Genomic DNA, 26708 nt, shown 5'->3' with positions numbered 1-26708 from the left:
CAATATTGTACTCTTCTCTTGATGGTTAGGTTGTTCCCGTGAGATTCAAATTCCGGAGCTTTCAACCCGGGATAAGCTTATTCGGAAGTTACGAGCACCAGCTGCTTCTTCCACGTAAGATGCAATGCGATAATAATTTTATCTTCTTTCTGCTGGAATGTTGGGGATTCTCAGGTGAAGGCTAGGCTATGGGGGGCTATCTTTAGATTGGACCTCAAGAGGGAACTGATTGTCCCTCTAATATTTAGCAAATTATTCTGCCAAAAACATATAACTGCACAACTCTGGAACCTCTCGACGATTCTGCTCATCTATTTCCGAAAATTTCAACAGCCTTTACGACGACTCGGTATTACTTGATTGTGTAGGACATTTACACCTTCCCTCCCTCCCTGTCTGTCCGACTTTATGACTCATATATGCATCCATATATAAGTCGTATGTATGCGTGGATGTATATAAATCAATACATGGACATGAGCATGAGAAGGAAGTCTTTTTAAGAGTGAATATCACTCATTCATTAATTAGGGAGAGGATCGTTCAATTTGCACGAAAGATCGCATGGGAAAAAAGAAGGATGGTGTCTCGTTAATGATATTATTGGGTAATGCAATAATTATTGTGGACTCATGGTAAATCTCCGGTATATCGTGGACTCATAATAATTGAACATGGACTCATTATTCCCATATTATTGTGGTTCTTTACAAAATGAAAGGGAAAAAAGAAAAGGAGGGGAAAAAGAAGAAGGATTAATTAATGTACAGCGAGAAAACAAGGAGGATTTAGTGTACACTTGTCGATTTCATTATTATAACGTACAATTGATTAGTGGGTCATCAACGGTATGTGGAACAAAAGAATCAAATGCTCCAGAAAGGATCAAAAATTAAAAGAGAAAACAAATTAATAATTTCGCATGTTTAAATGGATGAGGCAATGTGTAAATGCATCAACAAAATATTCTCGTCAGACAAGAAGAGATCTTTGCTTTGTTGCATTTTTGAAAGCTGAAGAGCCAGGCGGGTTTTATTGGACCGAAATCCCATCTTTTTAGCCTTAGGGCAGCTTCATTGCATGGAATTAATTAAAAGACTTTCACATACTTTTAGCATGCGAATAGTGAAACCAGCAATTCGCATGTTTAGTAAGATCAATCACGTCACAAATTCCATCGAAACAATCGTTTATGTTATTACGTCACGCAAATAACTGAATTACCTGAAATTTTAAACCGGCCACTACGGATGGAAAAGATGGCTCGCATCTTCTGACGCTCCCACAAGCACAATCTTAGTTGAATTAATCTAATTTCCACTGAATCTTTAGACCGTTTAGCCTTTCTTTCCTTTTTTTCTTTTTGCTATTGCTATTATTGAATGAATGATGAAATCATCCTCTTTTCTACCTTTTCAGAACAACTTCTTCTTCTTCTTCGGACAGCACAGGCCAGCGCAACTTTTTCTTCGTGCTTTTGTTTTATGTGCACAAAATAATTGGGAAAGTGAGAAACAAAATGAATAACGACATGCGCTCGGCATCTATACACTGGCCCCCCTTGACTCCTTCGTTGCTTGGACCGGGGATGGAATACGCTTTCCTTTTCTTATTTTTAGGAGCCACAACGTCTATGGAATTCCGGGCCTATGGAATTGCCATCGCGACCCGACAATATTCATTGCTTATGTAACGTAAAACTCCGAAAGCGTTCAAACTTGTGTACTTTGCACGATTTATATCAGGTTTTGTTTCAAGGTCTAATAATAGTGCTCGAGGCTTGTGTATGATAGAAAATTCTTATGCCATATGCTTTGTGCAAAGCAGAATCTTCGCAGGAGGTAAGTTTCATGCGATAATTCATTCTTTTTCTCTTTCTTTCTTTTGCGGTGGATGCAAATGAAATGTCAGTGTTCATATAAATCGGCTCTCCTCACGCTCGGGCAGAAGTCATCAGAGCACTCTGCCTGCCCTCATCCCTCTGCACACACGAGGGAAGAAGAGGCTTTGCAGAAGGCTCGATATTGTGTGCGGTGCGTGTAAATAAAATCAACTTCAGTTGGTTAGCGGCAGTGGCATCTGTATCAGGATTCATGCTGTTAGTGGGTCCCATGTGTTGCTGCCTCAGCGCCAAACCCCGCAACCTCTCCGACATTGGCAATGGCACCGGTGGCTGCAGCTGCGATGGCGGTTAGCTGGCGTTTAGCCCTCTGGAAATCTCTCGGTAACGCTCTTGTAAGTTGGTAAAACTTCGGCGCCGAGTTCCTCTTTCCCTGTTTTAGGTTCATCTGACCATGCATATAATCGATTGCTTGTAACTGGGAGTTGGTACATGCGAGATCATAACCGTTCATTTTCTATCCATTCTCTTGATCAAGTCTCAGGAAGTCGCCAATGAACTGATGTCACGGCGTCGAAGAATCACTGATCTTCTCAACATTTGATTGTGCCAATTTGACCTCATAAAATTCTGACTGATTTTTGGAACTAACATATCAGTTGAAATATAACAAACAAACGAAATCTGTGTGCAATGTATAGCTGCAGTGCATAACGCCTCAGTCTGCTCATTTATGGTGTGTTTGATTTTTGAATTGAGTTAAATTTTAATTTTAATTGGATTGTAATGATTGTTTTATTGAATTATGAAAAAAAGTGTAAAAAAATAATGAATAGTTAAGAGAATTTAATATTAAAAATTAAGTTAAGTATAATGAAAGTGTATATGAATTTATGTATGGACCTCACCTTTTTTACTTTGAAAAATTAATTTTTATAGTGTAGTGGGTAGAATTAAAGTTAAAATTAAAATTTTAAAATTCGATTGCGAAACCAAACGGAGGATTAACCACTCGGGCAATCCAAGAATTTCTCCTTAAAAAGGTCAAGAATCAAAGTACTGTTCATTCCCCCATATCAACATCTTCGCAACTCATCAGTTTTCCGAATTCATAATTTGCACATGAGAGCAGAGATAATACAGATGCAACCACTCATCAATGTGGTACTTGTAAATTCTCTGATCAACAATAAGCATCAGCATGGCAAAATTGCCAGACAAAATGGCTGAATGCAGGTCATCAGGTTCCGAAGCTGCGGTCTCCAGCATCACCAAGGCCGGGAATGATGAATCTGAGATCACGAAGAATGTTTTAAGTATTTGAATAACAAAGAATACAATGAAAAGTTGTTATAATAGGCTTTTACTTACCCCTTGTCATTGAGTGTTGGATCAATAGTTCCTGTATAGACATGCAGTCTAGGAAAGGAAAAAAAAGTGTTTAGCAACATTGAACTCATGTTTTTTCCTTGAATATTATAAGTCCACTGTTTCTGTTTATGAAATTGAGTTTGATGGAAAAATTACCCGGGGAAGTTTTCACTAAGCTTCTGGAGAGCAGGAGGACAAGCAACAGCTGATATCTGCAAGAAAAAGGTTTGTAAAATGTTCTGCGTAAAACAGAGAAATCTCTTCGTGAGCCAGAAAAGGTTAAAATAGATGTCTACGTTGCTCATACATGAAAAGGCCGCTCCAAGTATATGGCATTACTAAACATGCCAGACCACCCAACATAGTCTTATGTAAATGCAGCATAATGATGTGCCGTGTGGGTTAACATTTAAATCAGTTTCTGAAGAAAAAGAAAGAAATTTTCTTGGGGAAATGGTTAATCCAAAAACCAAAGTAATCCTCAAACCCTCTCAACTCACACAAGGCCCTGAGCCAGGTTGTCCGTCAACTAAGCATATAAAATTTGTGGAATTGAGGTTGTGACTACATAATGTGCTAAAACTTCAAACATGGGGATTGGTTGATGCTTTAAAATTCTTAGACACCGCTATATGTGTCAACTGATGGATACTACAAGCACTGCACTGTGCGTTGCATTTTATATCCAGGATGAACCACCAAGGCATCTATTACAAGTACTCACAAGTTTGATTTGCTTGCTGCCAACCCCGCGATCCTTGATAAGGTTGAGGGCAGTCACTACTGTTCCTCCTGTAAGTAACACGAGGGAAAAAACGTAAAATAAGAATAGCCACATATTGAATCAAGCCAAATTCCTTCCAGATAAAATAAAACATATACGGAAAAACATTATTACTTTCAAAAGAGGAAATCGAGCTGACTTCAGATTAGTGAAGCTAAAAAGGGTCGATTTAAAAATGTCCAAATGGTTCAGCAAAGGATAAACGACCCCGTATACCTGTTGCTAGCATAGGATCAACCACAAATACTCTAGAATTTTCAGGAAATTTGTCAGGTAACCTGCGTGTAGAAGATAAAATGTCTGAAATAAGCGCTTGTCGTAAGAACATCTCAAGAAGACTGAAGTACACAAAATCAGGCAATCAAAGAGGAAACTGATCTGTCATTGAAGTGATGTGAAGCATATTCTTCCCATCAACTGTCAGATAAAAAGTTGATGGAATTCTTACTTGTTCAAGTATACGGTTGGCTGAAGAGTCTCCTCATCTCGGCTTATCCCTAAATTAGCAATTGCAAATGTAATAAATATACAGAAAATAACATAACGAAGGTGCGTATACATTTTATTATAACAAGAGAGAAACAAGCCAAAATAATTGAAGTTAAGTACAGGGAGTATATGCTCATTGTCATGGGCATAAACCGGAATATACCCTCAAGTCAAAAGGCTGCAACTTTGGCAGCATTGTTTTATTAAGGTAACTCTTCTTCCGTAGGCTTTTTTATGAGAAGTAAGCGAAGTGAGGCAAGATATCTCAATGATGCAAACTTCCATTTGTGTTCACTAGATGACAAGATCCGAAGTTTTCCTACCTAGGTGGTATGTCTTCATTGCAGGCAAGATTGATGATGCATGTTCAGCAAGAGCTAGACCAGCTCTCAAGATTGGAACAACCTGCAAATCAAGGAGAATGCGAATATCATTCGAGACAGCAGCAACTATGATTTCCACTGAAAGAATCCCGCCCCTCTGTCCATTTCATTATAGGCCAAATGTGGCAACTAACTAGAAAAGTTTGAATTATGCGAGGAAAAAAAAGTAGTTAAGTCGATATTCACTAACCATGATAGGTTCTCGGGGATCAATAAATTCAACGGAGGCCACGCCCAACGGTGATTGAATTTCCCCGGTAATGGTAGGCTAGCATAGAAAAAGAAAATAAGAATAGTATCGTAGTCAGTATTATGGATTGATCTAGTGAAATGTCTTCCTAAGAGTATTATAAGATATTTCTCCTCTCAACAAGAAATACATATGCTTGACCTTATTATAAAGAACAAAAGGAAGGCCTGGTGACAAGGGCATATTCTCGGTGGGGATAAATACCAGATTCAGCAAAAGAAATGACAAACGCAAAAGATCAAAACTCCCTTGCAGACAGTATGACACTCACCAACCAATCTCTCGCAGCTTCATAAATAAGCAGCCTTCCCAACTCTGCCATTGCATTTTCTACAAATAAATGCAGTCAAAATAGATGAGGATCTGAGAAAGCATACTTTGAAAATGAGATCACTGAATTCGACCAAAAGCAAAGGTGCCAAGATGAATGCATATATCTAGGAAAAGCACCAAAGGAGAGGATAAAAGAAAGAAAGCAATTACTGAAAATGGGGCAAGGAGTTTGTTCATTCCTCAGAACCGAAACCCAATGCTTAATCAACGGATGCGGAGGTACAAAGACCTGAAAGCAGAAAAATTGCATTCAATGAGGGATACAGCTTAACATGCATGAAGGAGAGAGAGAGAGAGGAAAAGGGGCAGTGACTGACAAGCATTCTGTCCTCCGAAACGGACTTAGGCTCGGTGGCCATGTGAGAATTTACGGCGAGATACATCCGGCGTCGACTAGACGAAAGCAAAATCTGAACAAAGAAGACAAATATGAATGAAGTTACTGCAGAATCGAAATAAAGCTTGACCGGGAAGCCATATACAACAGGATGGCCACGCTCCACACCGACTCCCCAGTGTGGTTGCCTTGCAGATACAACAGATTCATTACTAACATTGATCGATTACTTCAGTTGACTTGCAGACGAATGGGATTCCGCATCTCACTTCGGCAAATGTGAGCTCGATGATTGATTCTTCGGCAAAGGAAGAAGCTTTACCTTGGAAGAGGAAGGAGGAGAGGAACTGAGTGGCAGGCGGGAAGGAGGAGAAGGCTTAAGAAGAGGACATGAGGGAGACGTGGTACGCAGCGAGGCGGGAGAGGAAGAAGAGTAGGAGCCGAAGCGGCTGCTGACAGTGAAGCTGCTGCAGGACGAAGCCATGCTTCCGAATCCTGAAGAAGAAGAAGAAGAAGAAGAAACGAACAGAGAGAGACAGCAAGAGAGAGAAAAAGGAGTTTGTCTCTCGGACATCGAGGTTGGATTTTCCTTTTCCAATGAGATTCGATCTCATGGGCTTGGCATGGCTTTGATTGATTGCTTGCTTCTATTATGGGCTCAATCTTCTATCTGTTAATGGGCTTTTTACTTGTATTAATTGGTGTAAGATAATACAATTGGCAGTTGAATAATATATGTTAATAATCTTATAATGTCACTCTTGTGTTGATAAAGTGTTTTGACTTGGTTAAAAATTCCTAGAGTAGCCAACTACACCCAACTCAACCATAAAATACAACCTCTAATAAGTCTTCTTCCTTCCTTATTTTAATGTTAAATTTAACTCGACCACGAAGTTACACATCGTTTCTCATCGTCCTCGTCCATAAAATCGTCCATTTTGTCGTCTGTGTCTGCAAATACTTCGGAAACAACTAACAAGAGAAAAAATAGAGAGATGGGTACGTACAGTGCATGGAAGCATCATCAATCACTTCATGCACCCGGAGCATCCACTCGCCAAGTTTGAGTGCCACGCTGAGTTTGTGCTAGGGGCGGGGGGAAGCGGTTCTGGTGCAGCATTTGCGGCTTCAACCTCCACCAGAGTTGTGCTACCTGCCCTGCGAGTCTCTCCTCCTTCCTGCACCCGGCGCACCCTCTCAGCCTAGTGCTCCGCAAGCCCCAGGGCGAGCGCCAGATCCAGCGGGTGTGCAATGTGTGCGGCGAACAAGTCGAGGGGCTCTTCTACAGGTGCAAGGCCTGCGAGTTCGACGTCCACCCAGGCTGCCACCGCTGGTGCGCCATGCCATGCACCCGGAGCACGACCTGACCCTTCAGAATCTGCCCTCCGGGCAGTGCTTGGTATGTCGGTGCACTTGCACTGGGTGGCGATATAGATGCAAACTTTTGTTGCGCTGAGATCCACTTCACATGCCTCCTCGTCCCGTGCCACAGTTCGACGGGATCATCCCGTGCAGTACCGCCTGCGCAATATCATTACGGGACAGCCCCATTCCCTTACCATTCGACGAATACGTATCATGGCGATCCATTACATACAACAATGGCACGTACGGGTGGCCCCATCCCTGGCCTGGGAACACCAATTCGAGCAAATAACGATAGGGTACGGAGAATAATCTATGGGATAGTAGGAAGTATAGTGCAAGGGGCTACAACTAATGTGGTTTTTTTTTTTTTTTGAGTGCAATGAAAGATAAATCATAAATAACTAATAAAAGTGATACGATTAGTTCCCGTTAGAAATCAAATCTGCGACCTCTAAATCAACAGGTGAGGGTGTGCGCCACTGCGCTACGCTCTCTTTTGAGATAACGAATGTGCTCTTTGGAGGGTTGGATTTCTCTTCGTTCTTCTCCTGAATGAATACAATAAATCCGGAATGGAAGTTATTTCTTTCTTAATTAAGGATCTTTCCATGTAACCAACCAAGCTTTACGTCCACGCAATGCAATGGCAACAGATGAAATATTGCATGAAATTCTTTCGCATATTATATTTCAAAAGTTGTTCAAACATAATTATTTAGCGAGACATAAAATATCAAAAATCGACCTGTTGGGCATAGAGTAAATTACAATTATCGGGTCACTTGGCAAATAAAAAAGAGTTACCGGGATGTTTCTCCTTTAATACAAAGCATAGATAGATATAGATATAGATATGGATAGATATGGATGTAGATATAGATCGATAATCAAGTGTAATATGATTGATATATCTTTTCTTATACTTGCAGTAGCTCGAAGAATCAACTTGCAAAAAAAAAAAAAAGGAAGAAATTATATTATATAAAGTATATTTATAGAATCATAAAACACCCCAAACCGTATACTTGTCTGAATTACATTTTTTAAATTTTATTTAAAAGAATATAAAAAAAAATCTAATGAAATTTGACTTAAACGTTTTGGGTGCAATAGGATTTGATTTTGATGTGGTGTTTGAGAATCGATTTTTCGCTTGATTTGCATAGGGGACATGAAGGCGGCGGCGGTGAGCCGTGTCCTGCGGGTGCGTGTGTAGAAATGCAGTAAACATCTCAAATTAAAGATTATGATGTTTTCACTTACCAAAAAAAAAAAAAAAGAAGGATTATGATGTTTTGGCTTCTTTTTTTTTCCCTGTTTACTGGTATGAATGAACAATCGGGTCGGCGCTAGATGATGAGGATCGCCTGTTCGACTTTCGATGGGCAGCACACAGAAGCAACAATCTGAAAATTGCTGTAGGATTTCTACTTTGATCTTCAACCTGATCCATAAATTAAAGTTGCAATTTAAAACATATATATCCTATCTTTTTAATGAGTTCAAAAGTTAAAATTTGTGCCCATTTAAGTAAATCAAAAAATTATTCCCACAATAAAATCTCACGCCTAAATAGGATCCTTCCTATCCGTATAGATATAGATTTCCTCGACAGAATCTAAAAGTATCGATTGATCCTTATGCATTAGTCAGATATAAACACCACCACCCCCACCACATCATTATATTATTATATAAACTAACCCTCGTACGCAGAACATGTACAACGAAACCAAAAATTCACTCACCCTCCTGTTCTGTTCTTCTTAAGCGCATGGCGATATCGAAGTCTTTTGAAAGCAAAGGTGAAGGTGGACCAGTGGACCGGGACGCTGTGGCGTCACTTTCCTCTCACTTCGGCAATCTACAAATCGTCGATGATGCTTCCACTGCGGATGCAGATCATGATCAACCCAACTGCGTTCAGGGTGGCAGGACAACATCCTGCTCCGAATCTTCCGACCCCTCTGGATCATGTGATAATCTACCTCGTGACAACAAGCTAGCTCATGAAGTTTATGATGATTTTGACTACCAAGAAGATGAAGTATGGTCTGATGCTGATTCCAATGACTCAAGCTACTTCTTGGACGATGACATATTGTTTTCCGACGATGGCCCGCTCTACGTGGTGCGCGACTATTTCCTAGCTGACGCTGGGATCGCAACTCGAACTCAACCTCCCTCCGCAGACAGGGTCATCTTCTCGATCCACTTTAGCGTGCATATGTCATCTCCGGGCATCCGCGATCTATCCGACAGGGTTAATGATACAGCCATCCAAGCCCTTGCTGATGTCCTGATCAATTCAAACGGGGAGGCCATTGCCCCCTTCTTGTCCTCGCTCGAAGTCCCAGAAGATCACCACCCACTGATTCTTGAACGGATTGTCAACACGGCCAATACGATGCTCGCAGATCCTCGGCATGCTCTAAGGCAAATATTCTCCATGCATGTATTCATATCAGATGGTGAGCCGGCGGTGGAGCAGGCGATAGCTCCTCCTGAATGGGAAGCTACACCCACCGATACAAGAGAAGTCACAAGAGAAGAAGAGAATTACTCGTATGGTATTCCGGCCACAGAATCTTCGATTAAAGCCTTGAAGAGAATCAGCTCCGAACGGCCCTGTGACGGCCAGAGCAAATGCTCCATATGCATGGAGGAGTATGAGCTCGTCGAGATGGAGATGAACCTAACGGAGATGCCGTGCTCTCATGTGTTCCATTGTGATTGCATCGAGAAGTGGCTACAGACGAGCCACATGTGTCCGCTCTGCCGCTACCAATTGCCATGCATAGAAGCCGACTCCGGGGATCTGTTCCCCTGAGAATAGTAGCTTTGCTCGCCCCCACCCTCCTCTAATTATTTTGGTTAGCATTCCTTGGTTGTACGGAATATTCAGTAGATGAGAAGAACATGTAGATTGCATGCTACAAGCAATAAAAGAAAACTCTGGATTGTTTAGGGCAGCCATAAAGTGAATAACAATCTAGATGACAATATTCAGTAGTAAATATAAGACTACAAGTCTCTTTATTTAAGCAAAGACACAGTTCAAATATCTAAAATCATCTTGATTGAGAACCGACACAATATTGTCAATCTCTTCTTGCCCAGAGCCAATGGAATGAATCAGCCAAATTAAATCGCTTCAAATTATATCTCCCCATCCCATAGTTCTTTCACGTTCTTGTACGGGCTGAGAGTCTCGTGGACAAACGAAGTTCCTCTAAGCAGCCTTGCCTGCAATATAAAAGGGAGTAGCAGAAGTGAATACCAACCATCGCTTAGCAGGTAATGGCTGATAAAAGGCATTTGAACCATAATACTTACTATGAAGAGGATCATAGTTACTATTGTTACCATAAGATGCAAAGCAATTTTGAACCATAATAATTACCTGCTCAATCTGATCAAACTTGGAGAACAGCTCATCAGGGATGGACCAGTCAAAGACATTGAAATTCTCCTTGATCCTGGCCTCATTAGTACTCTTCGGGAGCACACTGTGGCCCATCTGTAAGCCCCACCTCAATGCAACCTGCGCAGGCGACTTCCCAAGCTTCTCTGCAACCATGTTCAGTATCGGATTCTTGAGAACCTCGCTCTTGAGCCATGTTGAGCCCGGAGAACCAAGTGGTGAGTAACCCTAAAGATCATATCACAGAGCCAATGAGTTCTATGACTTCAGAAAACAATCACGTCATCCGTTGAATCATGGAATCGAAACACTTCAAATTCACACTCACGCTCAGGTGGACTCCCTTGGCTTTACAGAATTCATGTAGCTTCGCTTGCCTCCACGAAGGATGGCACTCCACCTGATCGACAGCAGGGGGAACACGAGCAACTTCCAAGAGGTCCCCTAACTTCTTGGTGGAAAAGTTGCTGACTCCAATTGCCCGAGCTTTACCAGAATCATAGAGCGCTTCCATGGCTTTCCATGTGCTTGGTATGTCAGGCTGAAGGAGGTTTTCAGGCTTGAATCCAACAGATCCTTTCTTCATCTTTACTGGCCAATGAATCTTTAACGTATAAGGAAGCCACAGTCAGCTAGTTGAAATTGAACAGTTGAGATCAATGTATACAAAAGATCAGCGCTACCATTCATCATCAGCTCTACACCTTTTCTTGGGTCAGTGTACTAAATAACACAGAGTTGTCGCTAAAGCTGCAGGGAACCAACTATGCAACTTCCTAGAAAACGAATCAAAGGTATGTTTGACATAATAAATAAAATAAATAAACAACCCTGTCAAAATACACTCACCAGGTACAGATCTATGTAATCAAGCTGCAGGTCTCTCAAGGTTTTCTCCAAGGCCTTTGGTACATCTTCAGGATCATGATCAGTACACCTACAAGGAATTGAGAGAGAGATCAGTGAACCTTCACTATATTGAGTGGATATCACAATAGAATTCGTAAAGAGATGAGAATGGTAGAAACAGTGGCTCCAATAAATGAAAGACTACAACGTCAAGTCAGCTGCACTCCTAATTGAAGTAGTATACGGGGCAGAACTTGTAGATTTACCAGAGTTTGGAGGTGATGAACAATTCCTCACGCTTGACCACACCATCTTCAAACAATTTCTTCAAGACGGACCCGATCTACATGGGAATAGTTGTCCAAAGCACAAATTAGGTACGAGAAGAACTTAGAATTAGAATTAAACGATCATAAGAGAGAAAATGGGTTTGACTCTTGCCCGATCAGTTGGAACAAATGATAAAAGACTGCTCATTCATGAATACGGGTTATGAAGTATAAAATGCTGCCCGTAACTCAGCAAGATTATAGAACAACATTATAGCACAGCATTAGCAAAAGCAATTTCGAGCTATTTAACTACAACTCCCATGAAAGGTCAGCTTAAATTAGAAAATCAGTGATAAATAAATAGCAGAACAGAGAGATTATAAATCTAGTCTGGTCCGGGTACCTCAGCTTCATTCCCGTAGACTTGTGCACAGTCGATGTGGCGGTATCCAATCTGCATCACGAAGAATGACGAGCTGATCAACAAGGGCGAGTCATGAATAACTGATTAATCTCGCAACATATAAACAACTATAAGGCATTCGATAATGGAAATGTCCTTCGGAAACATCTTTCTATTGGGATTCTTATGAGCATTCTACAAGTTGGCGATGAAATGAAATGCGCAGGCAATTGATATCAAGCGACAATGACACCAGTTCGTCTTTTGATTTTCTTTTAAGAGAACTGCAAAAAGAAACTTAACATGGGTTTTAGGCACGATCGATCAGTATCGCTACAATGCAGATAATACAGACCGTATCGTGGGACTGATCTTCAGAACGAAAATCAAATATCCAAGCATTGTATTGCACCGGTCATCTCAAGCTAATGGGATCATGAAAGAAGCAGCAGTAATAGCAAAGGGAGAGAGAACCCAGGCGGATAGGGGGCTCGCTCGCTGGGAGGAGGGGGGGAGGGAGAAAGAACCTTAATGGCGGCCGCGACAGCGTTGCCGACGAGCGAAGGCTCGGACTGCCAAGTGCCCAGGCCGACGGAAGGAATCTTGGCTCCGGTGTTCAGCTGGAAGAATCTTACGGCATTCGCCATTTCTCCGTGAGAGAGAGAGAGACAACAGAAAGGGGGGGGATTTTGATCAGAGGAGAAGAGCCTTGAGAACGTGAGTGAATAGGGAGACGAAGGAAGCAGGCAAAAATGTGCTTTGGTCGGCTTTATTTATATATTTTATTATAGAGGGAGGGGGAGGGGGAGAAGGCAGGCTGTTGAGTGTTAAAGCCCAACGAAGCCGTCTGCGGCTCAACGACAAAAAGCTAAAGTGTGGCGGTGACTGGGAGAGATGCTTCTCGTCGTATAGCAACGTGTCCTTAGCTCCGTCATTGCCGTCTCCAATTGCCCAACACCTTTTTCTTCGTTTTGTTTTAATTTGGGAAAATGTCAAATTTGGTCCTCAATCTTGAGCTCTTTTTCTATCTTAGTCCTAAACCTTTTCTTTGACTGAATTTCTTCCTTAATCTTTTCCGCGCTGTATGAGTTCAGTCATTTCATCCAAAATTCCGTCCATTTTCCCTGACATCTATATTCTTCAAATGAGAGTGTACCACGTGCGTGATAGATCACTACTACTCTAAATCGATTGTTATAGAACAAATTCGATTTTTTTTTAATCAGACCTGTAAATCGGACTAAGATATTTTCGGTTTCTTTAGGATTCCAGCCATCTGTTGGTGCGTGAGACGATGAAAGAGAAGCAATGGCTGGAATCCTAAAAAATCGAAAAATATCTTAGTCTGGTTTACGATTCTGATTAAAAAAGAACCGGATTTGCTTTATAATAACCGGTTTAGAATAGTAGTAATTTGCCGCGCATTCTCATTTGACGAATATACATGTCAAAGAAAATGAATGGAATTTTGGACGGAAGGACTGAATTCATACCGCGCGAAAAAGATTGAGGACGAAATCCAGTCAAAGAAAAGATTTAGGACTAAGATAGAAAAAAGCTAAAGATTGAGGACCAAATTTAATCTTTTCCCTTTGAATTTCGATTTTTTTTTAAGCTGTAGCTGACTACACCTTCCTCTTCCTCTTCCCGCCGCCCCCTCGCTTCCTTTTCTGAAAATTAGGACCTCTTTTTTGTTTTTTGCTGAGTATATGGAAAGAAGGGAATTTTAGTAATAAGCTTCGAAGTCCATCCTAAATTAAGGATTTTCTCCTCTTGTTTTTTTTTTCCCCTTTTTTCCTGAACTGCCAGTCCGCCTGATGCTGTAAGCCTGTAATAATTAATCTTTACCAAAAGAATTGCAAAGTGGATTTCAATTTTGACCTCTCTTTTTTTTTAGAAGTAAGAATTATCTAAGAATTTGACTTAATTAGTGGACTTATTGGGTTTTCAAATATCAGAGTTTACATAAAAAAAAAGAAAAGCACAGAAAATTTAGAATCTAATGCATAATTCCTTGATTCCTAGTTCCGACTAAGAGTTAATGCTATTATATTTAATTTTATTTATCGATTTTGCCTAAATATAAGGTGATGATTGTTCGAATTTCGTGGCGTTGGCATATGCATAGGACCCCATGAATTAGTCTCTTGAATAAATAATAAAGATATATATTTGACAAGCTTAAACTACATAAAAACGAACCTAGCCCGACGAAATGCAAAACATTGGCAAAATTTGGCCGGTATGGGTCAATTCCGACGTTTTTTAAAACGTCGGCTAATATTAACCCTATGCTGACGTTTTCCAACTTTTTTAATGTTGGTCTTTGTCAATGGATGTTGTTAAAGTCTGATAAAAGATTATCATTTCTCTACATGATGTTGTCAAAAGTATTGTCAAAATGCAAAAGGGTAAGAAGCAATACGTTGCCATCTTATTATATAATATTTCGTTGTTATTTGTGGCTCATAATAGAAATGGTAACATGTTATTTTCATATGAAAGTACGTTTTCATATAACATAAGATGTTATCGAGAATGGTATTGATGAAATGAATCTTTCGAGATTAAATTACGATGATCTTCAATATTTATCGATCGACCTAAATTCACAGTCGCTCTTTATCAAAAGACAGATTTATTACGCTGCTTTGGTTTCAAAGTAGGATTTTAAAATCAGATTTTGATTTTGAAAAAGAGTGGTATAAATAGGGTCTGCAATTTGACTTTGTATGAGTTATTTTGTTTTGTTGTGAAAAAAGAGTGGTATAAATGGGTTTCACCATTTGACTTTGTATAAATTATTTTATTTTGTTACGGGTAGAATTAAGTTAAAGTAGGATTTTAAAATCCTACTTTGAAACCAAACAAGCCATTAGTGTTTTGAAAATCATTCCAAAACAATGAATTTTGTAACATTTATAATCACGTTGCTCTTTCATGTTTAATTGCATGAAAGAAGATAATTAGTTCACATGAATTTGGAAAGTATGAAGCTAATCGAAACCCAATTGTCGATAATTGGAATTGAGTTGAAAGAGACTTGTTTCTCCCGAGTCTGACTAGATCACCCCTAAAGTTAAAAGAAACCAAGGTAATTGGCCACATTTCGATCATATAAAACAACTTTTAACTTCCTTGTTTTCCTTGAAATCGGAAGAACATCCTCACAAGCATGACCACATATTATAAGAGATCGATTAAACAATTGAAAGTGTGTACTGTATTCATATCTTACTTGAAACCCACAACTTGGTTTCACGAAATGGACCTAAACACACAACTTGTTTTAATTGAAAGGCTTGTGTAGCGTTTTCACGAGTCAACTCTTAATTTATGACATTAAAACTGCGCAATGTATATATATTTAGAATTAATGCTAACTCATGGAGGATGAGAATATGCGATGCACAAAGCTATCACTAATAAGATTTGAATGCAGTCTCTCTTTTGCTCAGAATTGAGGGTGAATATTGCACTAGTTACTCTTTCAAGCTATGATATATTTTTATATATTTGAAAATCATAATAATAACATCTCTTCTAATAATTTTAAGAAACAAGGCCCTAAAAACTCGATTATGGATTCCATATGATTCTACAATAATCCAAACGTCATACCGAAAATAGAAAAAAAAAAGAAAAAAAGAAAAGTAAGTTGCGAGTTGGGCAGCTCACCGACTTCGTCAATCCATTTCCCCAACAGAAATAAAGGTAGAAATGTATTATAGACTGTTTCAGAAAACACTAGTCTGGGAACCTCCTCCATCTATCTTTAATTCGATCAGCGAATGTCGGTCGAACTACATTATGTATGATTGATTAGGCCAACTATTATATACTTATATTTCACGAACTAGTTAGTATCAGATAATGGTCTGGGACTCGGAGGACACTTGGGCATGGCAATGAGGGTTGAACTGCACGATCACCTCAACATTTAATTTGCTGAGACAATATGGCATGGCATATATGGTTATTCGTTTTGGTCATAATTGAAATGAGAAACGAAATGGGCGCTTTCACTTGGCAGATGCAAAATATAGGATGAAAAACATGTCTTTATTTATACCAATTCAGGCACTGCATTAGAGCAAATTAAACATCACAAGTAAGTCATCACTCATCAGGAACCAAACGCTGTTTGCACCAATTCTTCCCTTCTTGCTATCTCAGAGACGTCCAGTTAAATCTCAGTTATTCCAGTCCGGTCCACTTCTCGCCGCGGAGCTCTAGTACTGTCTAGATCTCGCCGTCCCAGAGTTCCTCGACGGTCTTAATTGGACTGAGAGTCTCATGGACAAATGCATTTCCTCTGAGGAGTCTAGCCTGCAATTGTCAACGGTAATGCGGCAAAATCAAAGACCATAATAAAGACTTAAATGATAGGGAACACATAGCCAACGATACATGCCATAGTTATATATATATATGTCTAGGCAAATTCTACCTGCTCGATCTTGGAAAACTCGGCAAACAAGTCGTCGGGGATCGACCAGTCAAAGACTTCGAAGTTTGCCTTGATCCTGGCGTCATTGGTACTCTTTGGCAGCAAGCTATGGCCCATCTGAAGGCCCCACCTTATTGCAACCTGTGCAGGGCTCTTCCCCAACTTCTCCGCAACCATGTTTAAAATGGGGTGCTTAAGGACCTCGCTCTTAAGGAACGTCGAGCCTGGGGACCCGAGTGGTGAGTAACCCTTAAACCATACAACACAAAACCAATTACTTGGGGAATTCGTCACATGTATAGTTAGACGTATATGGTCTTCAGTTGATTATTTAGTCCGTAAAAGAGTCTCTCATTAGGTCGAGCTCCAGTAAGATCGAATTGACAGTCATTCTTTCTGGATCTTAAACGATGAAAGTCGGCACTCACTGTCAGATGGATTCCTTTGGATTTACAGAACTCACGGAGCTTGGTCTGCTGCCATGAAGGGTGGCACTCCGCCTGATCAACAGCAGGAGTGATGCGTGCAGTATCTAGGAGATCGGCCAATTTCTTGGTGGAAAAGTTACTGACTCCAATCGCCCGTGCCTTGCCTGAATCGTAGAGCGCTTCCATTGCCCTCCAGGTGCTTGCTATGTCGCCTTTTACGACATATTCAGGTGAATAGCCCACTGATCCTTTCTTCATTGCAAACGGCCAGTGTATCTTCAAGACATAATTGATAAACACAATGAGGGCCAAACTAGCCCATGGCATGCACCCCTCTCAATAATAACTAGTACCGAGAAACATATAGTATTGGAATGTGTACGTACAAGATACAAGTCCAGATAATCAATCTGCAAATCTCGTAAGGTTCTTTCAAAGGCCTTCGGTACATCATCCGGGTCATAATCTGTACACCTGAAATATTTTAACAAAGGACTGCTGTTATGCCTTAATCCATAAGACAAGGTTTAAATAAGCTCCAGTGTTGTTAAGAAGCGAATTCATGAAACTGCAGAATATATAGCAGATTTACCAGAGTTTGGATGTGATGAACAGTTCCTCACGCTTGACCACGCCTTCATCGAACAGTGTCTTAAAAGTTGAGCCGATCTATCAAGGAGACATGTACCCATAAAATAAGATCAACCATTACCATCGGCCCCAAGGAAAAATTTCGAAGACCATAAATTTCAAAATCTACGGTGAGTGTAATATATGTACCTCTGCCTCATTGTCATACACTTGGGCACAATCGATGTGCCGGTACCCGATCTGTACAGCCAAAACGTAATGGTTTAGGACAATCTAGTTTCCAGTATGAGGATTCCACTTGCAGCAAACAAATTCCAGCAAGCATAAAATGCTAACCAGGGACAGTGAAAGTGCAAGAGAAATGGAGACAAGACCTTTACTGCTGCTGCAACAGCTTTGCCGACGAGACCCGGATCGGACTGCCAAGTCCCCAATCCAACTGATGGAATCTTTGCTCCAGTGTTCAACTCAAAGAACCTGATTGCGTTCGCCATTTCACTATATATATATATATGTGTGTGTGTGAGTGTGTGTGTACTTGATATGGGAGGAACCGATGGATAGAGAGACGGACACAGGCACACACTGATGGACAACAATCTTGTAAAGAGACGCTGGCTAAGTACTAGAGGGCAGATCGTCGAGGAAGACACAAACGAGGTCCTTTTATAGAAGAAAAATCCTAATCCTGATTTACAATTTAGTGCTAATATCAGATATTCATCATGCATGTGTGGATGCAGGAGAAGATAAAAAGGGGACCCTGTTAGGTCCCCATCTCCTATGAAAATGGATTGAGACGTTTGTGTTTCAATAATTCGATGATGGGCCGAGGTTCACCGGCAGAAGGCCCACTTCAGTTAATGTCTACGTAAAACTTTCACTGAATCTACAATTGATTTGATCTAACATGCATTACAAATTTTAAATTGATAGGACAATAATTCTAATATATTATATACTAAGATAATTTTTTTATTTGATTTTCCGATACGGGGAAAAACAACTCTCGATAAAGTCGTCGTGCTTGACTCAATTTTTACCTTCCTCCGATATTTTTGCAAGTTGGGCACAAGTGTTTCATCATGTAATATCTTTCTTTCTTCCATGTCCGATAAGGATATGTTCAAATAAAATTCAAATGGTTCAGTCTATCTCTCTCGTGACCGTGACCGCACTGACCGGTTGAAGTGAATCGTACATGACAAGTTGAATGCGCACATGGAACATCTTCCTTGCTGAGGGCCGGCCCGGCCACGTCCCACATAGATGTGTGTTTCTCATGTTCAATGAGCACACTCAGCTAGTGACCAAAACCCACTTAAGACAAAGGACATTGGGTGGCCAAAGATGTTAGCTAGCTTTTACAGCAAGAAGGGCCAAAAGAGAAGGGACCTGCTGAGAGACCGGTCAATCAATTGAAGGTGAAAAAAGGGTACATTGTACGTTTTCTCCCCCTTTTTTTTTTTTTCCCCATTTCCACGTAATGATAACGATGATGACAATCGATTGATGGGTTAAATGTATGTTGGATCCTTTAAAGCTACTTCCATGCATCTTTTGTCATAAAGCTAAGCCACTATCCCCCCCTGCTTTGAGGTCATCCTACCATACGAGGCCGGCTCAATCCCCATTTTGTATTTGGTAGCTCTAGCTTATTCCTGTCAACATATTTATGGTGCAATCCAAAAGGGTAACCCGACTTGATCAATTGAATACATGAATACTGGAAAAACAAAAGTGGTCCCAAAAATTCGGACAGAAAGGACAACAAGTCACAGGCAAACAGTGGGAATCGGACAACACCTCCCGATCAACCGTACCGCCACGGTCGGCACATCCAATATTATTATAATCATAACAATCAATATATATACGTTAAGTAATCCGCCTTCTCCAAATCATAACCATAATATAATATAATAAATTGTAATACGTTCTTTTTCTTAGTTAATTAATTAATTAACTCGCATCAAAAGAATAATTAAATGAATATTTTTAATTTCTGCCTCTGCATTGCCATTTCAAAAACCTTCTTCCTTCAAGCCGAAGGTTTGGTGGGATTTGTAAGTAAAATCAAGAAATCGAAGCTGAAAAGAATCCCAGTGGGCTGTTCCTCCTCCTCCTCCTCCTCCACCTCCCCGACAGGTCTTCCACTTCCCACTTCGCCTCAAATCCACCCGATAATGCATCCGAAGAAGGATAGCAGTAGCTCATTTTGACATTTCTAGGGCTCTTTCTGCTCTGGGTACCCTTTTCTCTGAGGAGGAGGAGGAGGAGGAGGAGGAGGAGGAGGAGGGAGAGAGAATGAAGGAGTTGATTGGGGGGCCCGGGACCTTGAGCGGGCTGCTGCTGAGGATAGGGCAATCTGCCTTTGCTGCTGCTTCTATCGGCGTCATGGTTGCCGCGATAGGGTTCTCTGGCTATACTGCTTTCTGGTAATAATTGCTTCTTCCGTTTTCCTCGTCTTCTGCTAAATCTTCAAGTATTTCTGAAGTCACTTGTTATTGTGTTTCGTTTCCCAATTGATTTGGGAGTTTCTCAGCTCGCTAATAAGGGCATTTGTCTTTGCAAGTACTATAAGCTATTTAGCTCAAACTATGTATAAGAGGGGACCGGAAATTCAGGGAAATGCCCTTTATAGTTTCTAGTTTTCGTCTTAGATTTGTGAAGTTTACAATGCCATGTCCTGTTATGGAAATTGGAGGAGAAGGTAGCAGATGAGTGGATGCTGAGCTCGAACTTCGGTTTGTGTCCCAAGTGTTCAGCGTCCTTTCACATAACTTCTCGCTCTGTTTATGCTGGTAAAATACGCTCTGCATCTAAGCTTCTCAGCCCTGTGGCTTCGAAGAACAAATGCAGGATGATGCTTCATGAGATGGCTGGTGTCTGTCGTTAGACAACTCATCATGCTGCTTTTGGAACTATATATATATATATATATATATAGATATATATAGCAAGAACAAGATTCTCACTTTAATAAAAATGATGTTTCTATCTTTGGCCTAGTGCCTGTTCTGATGGAATTTGTTATTAGGGATGGATCGAAGAATGGTGCATTTATTGTACTGTGTGTTTTTTGTTCTGTATCATAGGTTTATACCTGCGGCTACAATCTTATGCTCCTTCAATGTGTCAAATTACATTTCTGCTGCAATTGGATATTATATCTTTCGCTGATTCTAGCTTCTTTTACTGTATAGCTTCCTGCTCTTATTTATAAATGTGTTTTGAGATGCAAATCTTTCAAGTCAGTTGTACTTTCATAATGATAAGTCTTCTCACAGCTATCTGATAGCATCAATGGGCCTTCAAGTGTTGTGGAGCTTTGGACTGGCATGCCTGGATGTCTATGCTTTGAGAAGAAAGAGAGATCTTCAGAACCCAATCCTAGTGAGCCTTTTTGTTGTTGGTGATTGGGTACGCTCCTTAACATGTATCTTCTACTTTATGTTGTGCCTATATGTAGAGATGCACGAGCATTTCTCTAAAAATCATTGAAAGGCCACGATACTGGGAATTATATGATCCATTTCAATTTGGATGAATACTGATCTGGTTCTTGATTCATCATCTTCTCGTCTATATCCTTCTTCGTCTCTTTCTATACATATTTTATCTTAACCAATTAAGTGCTTATTTTTTAAACACTTAATTTATCAAACACCACCTAGTTTTGGATTCATGCGTTTGCTTGTACCTGATAAGCTGTACCGGATAGCCTTCCTTTACTTGCCAGATAACATGGCCCAATATTCAGATAATAGAGAACTACCCATTTCTGCCTCATACTCAAATTCTTTTTTGCTTCAGTTTGTAAGATGTTGAGTAAAGTCCCACCTTTGGATTGATGGATCTTGATCTGGGGATATCTTTGCTTCAAGACGTTATGGTGATTGTTGGGTTGGCTGCATAAATTTCTCATTCTTATAGTTAATCATAGATCATTCTTAAGTTTCTTTGGATCAGAGTCATCAGACGTTCTTCTTGTAAATGCTTCCTATAAGTCTGCCGAGATGTCAAAGAAGTAACTGATGATTTCCGCCCCTGCAGGTCACAGCTACATTATCACTTGCTGCTGCCTGTTCATCAGCAGGAGTTGTTGTTCTGTATGCCCGAGACATGGACTTTTGCAGGGGACAGATGTTTTCCTCGTGCAGAGGTTTCCAAATTTCCGTAGCATTGGCCTTCATTACGTGGGTCCTTATCGCCATATCATCCCATGTTATGTTCTGGATCCTTGCTTCGGTATAGTCGACTTCGAGCAACCTTAGACTCTGACGCCTCCATGTAGACATACCAAAATGTCCCATGTTCAAACATGTAAATTCCTGTTCATCTGATGTCGTTGCCTGTGGTTCAATCAACTGATCTGTTAAATGCCTTTAGTTTGTGGGCAATTTCCAGAGTTTCTTCGCGCACATGAAGTGTGTGCTGCCAACCTAATGTTGTCTTCCCTCCCCCCAACCCCCCCGCCCCATCTTCCCCTTCCGATTGATTTCGATTTGTTGAGGCGAAGGAGATAAGTTGCCTTGTCGCATCCTGATTTTTGGCCTGCTCTCGTTGTAAATACACAGATGGCTTGAATTTGCTTTGTTCAATTCACGGAATATGATTATGGACACATTGACATGTATTTATTTAATTTGCGCTTGTATTCCCTCTTTCTTTGTGTTGGAGAAAAAGTGGTGATGTGAGAGGATATAATGTCCCACATCAGTTGAAAAGAAAAAAAATAAGAAAGTTTATAAAAGATAAAAGCTTAGAGTGCGTTTAGATTTAGAGTTGAGTTGAGTTGAGTTTTGGTTTTAATTGGTTTGTAATGATTGTATTGTTGAATTATGAGAAAAAGTGTGAAAAAGTAATAAATAATTGAGAGAAAGTAATGATTAAATAATGATTGTGTTGTTGAATTGTGAAAAAGTAATGAATAGTTGAGAGAATTTAATATTAAAAGTTGAATTGAATGGTTAAAAAATTTTAAAAAATGGAAAAAAAGTAATGATTGTGATGTTGAATTGAATATAAGTGGAGTTGAGTTGAGTTGAGTCAAAAAAAATTCAAAAAACAAACAAACCCTTAGTAATTCATTGGTTTAAGGTTTTGGATTGCATATGGGCTCGACTTCGAATTAGATTTATTTTATTTAAAAATTTATCTAACTTTTTGTACCAGATTTCAAGGAGAGTCAAAACTTAACAGCAAAATCCTTAAAAAAAAAAAAATTCTCGAATGATGCAAACCGGAAAATCTGCGTTGATTTACATTTGGTTGTCATTCACATCGACCAAAAAGGAAGAACAATACAGACGGAGCTACACCACCACTTATTCCAGGGACTATGATCAAGGGCCTCAACTCTGTGAGCTTTGGCCTTCTAGTATGCTTATAATGTATTGAAGTTCCTCAGCTACTTCCTTCATCGAAGGGCGATTCTGCCTCCGCTCATCGACACATGCCGATGCGAGATGAGCCAAAGCATGCATTGTCTCCACTTCCAGCTTGGTGGCACCCTCTTTGATTGCTGGGTCAATTGCCTCCATAAGGCTCTCCTCCTTCATGATTCTCCGGATATGGACTGCCAGGTTCACCTCGTCATCTTCCCGGTTAAAATCAATGGCCTTCTTGGAGGTCAGAAGCTCTAACAGCACGACTCCAAAGCTATAGACATCACTCTTATCGGTGAGCTGGAAGTTGAGGTAGTACTCAGGGTCCAAGTAACCCAACGTACCTTGAGCGCAAGTCGTGATATGAGTTTGATCAGTCACTGCAAGCCTGGAGAGGCCAAAATCTGAGACTTTAGCATCAATCTTACTGTCCAGCAGAATATTGCTCGATTTTACATCTCTATGGTAGATCGGTGGAATGGCGGATGTGTGGAGGTAGGCGAGGCCCTCTGCGGTTTGATGTGCTATCACAAGTCGGCGCAACCAGGACAGAGGAGGCAGTTTTTGTCGCTGGGCCAAGTGGAGATGATCAAAGAGATTACCATTGGGGACATACTCGTATACGAGGAGAGGTAGCTCGAGATCCACACAGCAACCCAACAATCTCACTAGGCTACGATGGTTAACTTGACAAAGGATCCGAACTTCGTTAAGGATCTGATCAATGCCCCTTGTGTTCCCAACTTTGGCACGCTTAATTGCAGTCACGGTTCCGTCATCGAGAACGCCCTTGAAAACCTCGCCAAATCCACCGGCTCCAAGAAGGTTCTCTTTGGAGAAGTTATTGGTCGCTTTTATCATATTCTTTCCAGTGAAGATCTTGGCTGGCTTTCCTAAGCTATTGGCGTTTAGTATATCCTCGCGCATCTTGCTTAAGCTAAGTTGGGCCTCCCTCTTGATGCCCTCCCGATGCCTTCGGATGATCAGAGCTATCGACGCAGTGAACAGGGCTGCCACGACAGAGCAGGTTAAACCTGTATGACAAGAAAACAAGAAAATAGAGGAATAAGATTTTGATTCAGTTAAGAGGAAACAAGCCCTGCCTATAAATTATTTCGTAATATAAGTTTATACCTCCAGTAAGTAGAAGGGTCCGTCGTTTGCACTTCCGCCCTTGCGGGCACTTACGATCTACAAGGTAGCACAAAATTTTACGAGTTAATGTATTATGGCGGTTTCATCTTCATCAGAGTTGTTAGGATCGGAGGACGATTCAAATCTTGTATACAAAAAGAAATTCTTCTCAGTATGATGGCTGAGTACCATTTTTTTTTTATAGAGATGGCTTTGTACTGCAATTCGTTCTAGTTTTCAATGGGTGTGAAAAGTATATGAAAATTTATGAGTATTGCATCATGCTGAATTGTGCTGCTTTTGAATGAAGCGTGCCGGTGACAATGCTGGATTAGGTCTTCCTCATTGAACTCGTAGCAACATGTATGAAAAGTTGTAATCTACTTTAACAAAATGTTCACAAGTCACTTACTATAGCACATTCCTCTGATGGGGTCCCACCGGAACCTCGACTTGCAAAAGCATCGGTTTTGATTGCTTAGCGGATCCTTGAGACACACCGACTCTGGCAAGCCCAGGCAGTCGATCTGGGACTTGCAAGTCGGCTCCCGGGGCAGCTCCCACGATATCTCTAGGCCGGGCTCAGGCCACTTGCTCACAGCCAGGATGGGATCCAGGTTCACAAAGCTCTGCCATGCCCTACATCGGTTATCACGAATCCGGATCCTGTATGCATTCTGGGACCCACCCGTCTTCAAGGAGCAGCAGAGCGGGAACCCACCACAGTAAGCTGCTGCCATGGCATTTTCCTTGATATACTTGTGGCATATGCTCGTGGAGGAACAGTCAACTGTAAGTTGCAGCATCTCACTGGAACAATTCATTAGGATGAGGGTATTGCTTCCCGTGACATTGAACGGGAGGTTAGGATCGAGCATGATCCCCTGGGTCCAGTAATCAAGCGATAAGCACGTCCGGTCGGCCCAACCCGATGGCCTAATCACCAGCTTCTGCATCTGCGGGCTTATGGAGGTGATCAAGTGGGATGACCCATTCAGCGAATTGAACCACAGGGCAGCCCCGTTGCACCGTATCTTGTAAGATTGGTCCCCACAGTCAGGTCCTGTGCTCAGTGGGTAGGGCACAGTCACATTGCCGCAATTTGGACATCTTCTGATGGCTCCTGCTACTATGGGAGCCAACAGCAGCATTAGCACGGAGAGGAACGGATCCATGGAGGCCATTGCAAAAGGATGAGTCAGCGAAGTGAAGTGAACCTCAGGGCAACCTCCAATGGAAATGGAAAAGGAGTTTTTCCCAATATAATTATTGCCTCGTACAAACCATAAAAGGGCAATGACATTTGTTTTTCCAAGGTAATGGCCGGTGATGATGGCATGGAAGACGGAAATGGACCAATTGCCAATCGTGCGAGATTCAGGTAGGTATGAAGCAAAATCACGTGAATTTACGAGAAAAATAAGTAATACCAAGAAATTCTAAAAGGTCTAGAATAGTGAGAAGCGTGATACTATTTAACGCAACTTGTTGCTTGTTCATAAAATGAACCGAGTCGGTAGACAAAAACTGCTACTCGGGAACTCAGAGGCATTTGAAGGTTTCCTAGAAGCAAGACAAGAGAGTCCTAGGAAGATTTTGGTGCTTTAGGATTTATGAAAGCCGAAGCAATCCTATATATAAAAAAAAGAACGATGTATGCAAACTGCGATTGGGTGTGTCCTCTCATAAAGATGTCTCTTGGGGTATGTTTTGCCCTTCTTGGAAGTTGAGATTAAGGAGATTGGACTTCATTCTTTCATAGGCATGCAGCAAAAAGAAAGCCGACAAATATAATTGCTATACTTAAACTGATTATGATTCGAGTGAGCATCGACTTAGAACATATGTGCATCATATAAATGATGATCTCTTCAATCTCAATCGAGTTAATTTCATGAAATTTGATCAGATTTATATGATACAATCTTTTGTCGTCAACCTGTTTATATCGTGCCAAGGACCTTGGAGTGCATTTCATTTTGCTAAATAAATGTTGAAATCATCATGGTGCTCTCTTCAATCACTTGCCTAGAAATTGGGAATCCGAGGTAGGAATTTTGAGATCCAAAGCCATTAATTACTTAGGGAAAAAAGAAAAAACCGCTTCTTCCCATAACATTGGAGAAAGTAAACTAAATGAAGCACTCGTGCCTCCCCCCGCAATCTCAGTCTAATGCTTCTATAAAGCTCCTGCCCTTCTCTTATTGGTTCTAAATTAAATAACTAAAATATTCCAACTCTAATAGCAGCAGTACGATGATTCTTTCCTCGTATTACACAATTTATTGGATATATCTAAATATAAATATTAGATATAAATAATATGTTCAGGTAAAATTCCATCAGTCGATATTGAAATTAATTGTACTAGTTAGCACAGTATATATAATAATAATAATAATAATGCCTAGCTACAACTTTTAAAAAATTATAATACCTGTTAGTGAACCCGATATAGAAGGATGGATTGGGGGATTGATCTCTCAGGTCACATCCGAGATCGAGTCCAAACTCGCTCACTATATGGAAATCTCAAGTTTAAGGGGATTCGGCTTTCGATGTGGTCATGTGACGCGCCTCAGGTTCAACTGCTAGAAATAATTATCTAT

General features: G+C 40.7%; 6 protein-coding genes across 7 annotated transcripts; 2 read left to right on the top strand and 4 right to left on the bottom strand.

The window, feature by feature from the left end:
• Positions 1-2824: 2824 nt before the first annotated feature.
• LOC116200359 (uracil phosphoribosyltransferase) lies at positions 2825-6363 on the bottom strand. Of its 2 annotated transcripts, none has more exons than XM_031531212.1 (12): positions 6110-6363; positions 5768-5860; positions 5601-5679; positions 5389-5447; positions 5058-5135; positions 4808-4889; positions 4444-4492; positions 4212-4273; positions 3936-4003; positions 3368-3423; positions 3212-3259; positions 2825-3132 (listed from the first exon to the last, which is right to left on the bottom strand). In XM_031531212.1, exons 1-12 carry the CDS (start codon positions 6359-6361, stop codon positions 3081-3083), a joined length of 978 nt encoding a protein of 325 aa, XP_031387072.1. In that variant the 5' UTR covers positions 6362-6363; the 3' UTR covers positions 2825-3080. The 2 variants fall into 2 exon arrangements, with proteins under 2 accessions (XP_031387072.1, XP_031387076.1); XM_031531216.1 differs by having other exon boundaries at positions 6005-6146.
• A 2488-nt stretch (positions 6364-8851) lies between these two features.
• Positions 8852-10273, top strand: LOC116200352. Its single transcript, XM_031531206.1, has one exon. The coding sequence runs from the start codon at positions 8933-8935 to the stop codon at positions 9986-9988; it is 1056 nt and encodes a 351-aa protein (XP_031387066.1). The 5' UTR covers positions 8852-8932; the 3' UTR covers positions 9989-10273.
• LOC116200372 (NADPH-dependent aldo-keto reductase, chloroplastic) lies at positions 10093-12893 on the bottom strand. Its single transcript, XM_031531222.1, has 7 exons — positions 12634-12893; positions 12107-12157; positions 11698-11774; positions 11432-11519; positions 10911-11186; positions 10562-10810; positions 10093-10404 (listed from the first exon to the last, which is right to left on the bottom strand). The coding sequence occupies exons 1-7, from the start codon at positions 12751-12753 to the stop codon at positions 10318-10320; spliced, it is 948 nt and encodes a 315-aa protein (XP_031387082.1). The 5' UTR covers positions 12754-12893; the 3' UTR covers positions 10093-10317.
• A 3256-nt stretch (positions 12894-16149) lies between these two features.
• On the bottom strand, positions 16150-18236 carry LOC116193316 (NADPH-dependent aldo-keto reductase, chloroplastic-like). Its single transcript, XM_031522137.1, has 7 exons — positions 17950-18236; positions 17765-17815; positions 17577-17653; positions 17371-17458; positions 16985-17260; positions 16557-16805; positions 16150-16435 (listed from the first exon to the last, which is right to left on the bottom strand). The coding sequence occupies exons 1-7, from the start codon at positions 18067-18069 to the stop codon at positions 16349-16351; spliced, it is 948 nt and encodes a 315-aa protein (XP_031377997.1). The 5' UTR covers positions 18070-18236; the 3' UTR covers positions 16150-16348.
• A 1343-nt stretch (positions 18237-19579) lies between these two features.
• On the top strand, positions 19580-22233 carry LOC116193274 (CASP-like protein 5B2). Its single transcript, XM_031522092.1, has 3 exons — positions 19580-20013; positions 20866-20998; positions 21632-22233. The coding sequence occupies exons 1-3, from the start codon at positions 19883-19885 to the stop codon at positions 21830-21832; spliced, it is 465 nt and encodes a 154-aa protein (XP_031377952.1). The 5' UTR covers positions 19580-19882; the 3' UTR covers positions 21833-22233.
• Positions 22234-22650: 417 nt separating this feature from the next.
• LOC116193048 (wall-associated receptor kinase-like 20) lies at positions 22651-25283 on the bottom strand. The gene is made up of 2 exons (XM_031521798.1): positions 24518-25283; positions 22651-24068 (listed from the first exon to the last, which is right to left on the bottom strand). The coding sequence occupies exons 1-2, from the start codon at positions 25281-25283 to the stop codon at positions 22933-22935; spliced, it is 1902 nt and encodes a 633-aa protein (XP_031377658.1). The 3' UTR covers positions 22651-22932.
• Between the last annotated feature and the right edge of the window lie 1425 nt (positions 25284-26708).

The sequence above is a fragment of the Punica granatum genome, chromosome 1, assembly GCF_007655135.1.
Source record: "Punica granatum isolate Tunisia-2019 chromosome 1, ASM765513v2, whole genome shotgun sequence".
Taxonomy (NCBI): Eukaryota; Viridiplantae; Streptophyta; class Magnoliopsida; order Myrtales; family Lythraceae; genus Punica; species Punica granatum.
This window is presented reverse-complemented; position numbering and strand designations above follow the sequence as displayed.

Excerpts from the sequence above, each read along its gene's own strand:
- LOC116200372 (XM_031531222.1), bottom strand. The coding sequence starts at position 12,753 with ATGGCGAATGCCGTAAGATTCTTCCAGCTGAACACCGGAGCCAAGATT. Across the intron at positions 10,811-10,910 it reads CCAAGGGAGTCCACCTGAGC|GGTTACTCACCACTTGGTTC; the intron begins GTGAGTGTGAAT and ends TATGATCTTTAG. Across the intron at positions 10,405-10,561 it reads AGTTTGATCAGATTGAGCAG|GCAAGGCTGCTTAGAGGAAC; the intron begins GTAATTATTATG and ends TTTATATTGCAG.
- LOC116200352 (XM_031531206.1), top strand. The coding sequence starts at position 8,933 with ATGGCGATATCGAAGTCTTTTGAAAGCAAAGGTGAAGGTGGACCAGTG.
- LOC116193048 (XM_031521798.1), bottom strand. The coding sequence starts at position 25,283 with ATGGCCTCCATGGATCCGTTCCTCTCCGTGCTAATGCTGCTGTTGGCT. Across the intron at positions 24,069-24,517 it reads GGACCCCATCAGAGGAATGT|GCAGGGCTTGTTTCCTCTTA; the intron begins GCTATAGTAAGT and ends AATAATTTATAG.
- LOC116193316 (XM_031522137.1), bottom strand. The coding sequence starts at position 18,069 with ATGGCGAACGCAATCAGGTTCTTTGAGTTGAACACTGGAGCAAAGATT. Across the intron at positions 17,459-17,576 it reads TTCATCACATCCAAACTCTG|GTGTACAGATTATGACCCGG; the intron begins GTAAATCTGCTA and ends AAAATATTTCAG. Across the intron at positions 17,261-17,370 it reads ATTATCTGGACTTGTATCTT|ATACACTGGCCGTTTGCAAT; the intron begins GTACGTACACAT and ends TATGTCTTGAAG.
- LOC116193274 (XM_031522092.1), top strand. The coding sequence starts at position 19,883 with ATGAAGGAGTTGATTGGGGGGCCCGGGACCTTGAGCGGGCTGCTGCTG. Across the intron at positions 20,014-20,865 it reads TCTGGCTATACTGCTTTCTG|CTATCTGATAGCATCAATGG; the intron begins GTAATAATTGCT and ends GTCTTCTCACAG. Across the intron at positions 20,999-21,631 it reads TTTTTGTTGTTGGTGATTGG|GTCACAGCTACATTATCACT; the intron begins GTACGCTCCTTA and ends CCGCCCCTGCAG.
- LOC116200359 (XM_031531212.1), bottom strand. The coding sequence starts at position 6,361 with ATGTCCGAGAGACAAACTCCTTTTTCTCTCTCTTGCTGTCTCTCTCTG. Across the intron at positions 4,493-4,807 it reads AATGAAGACATACCACCTAG|GGATAAGCCGAGATGAGGAG; the intron begins GTAGGAAAACTT and ends TTGCTAATTTAG. Across the intron at positions 3,133-3,211 it reads CCAACACTCAATGACAAGGG|ATTCATCATTCCCGGCCTTG; the intron begins GTAAGTAAAAGC and ends TCGTGATCTCAG.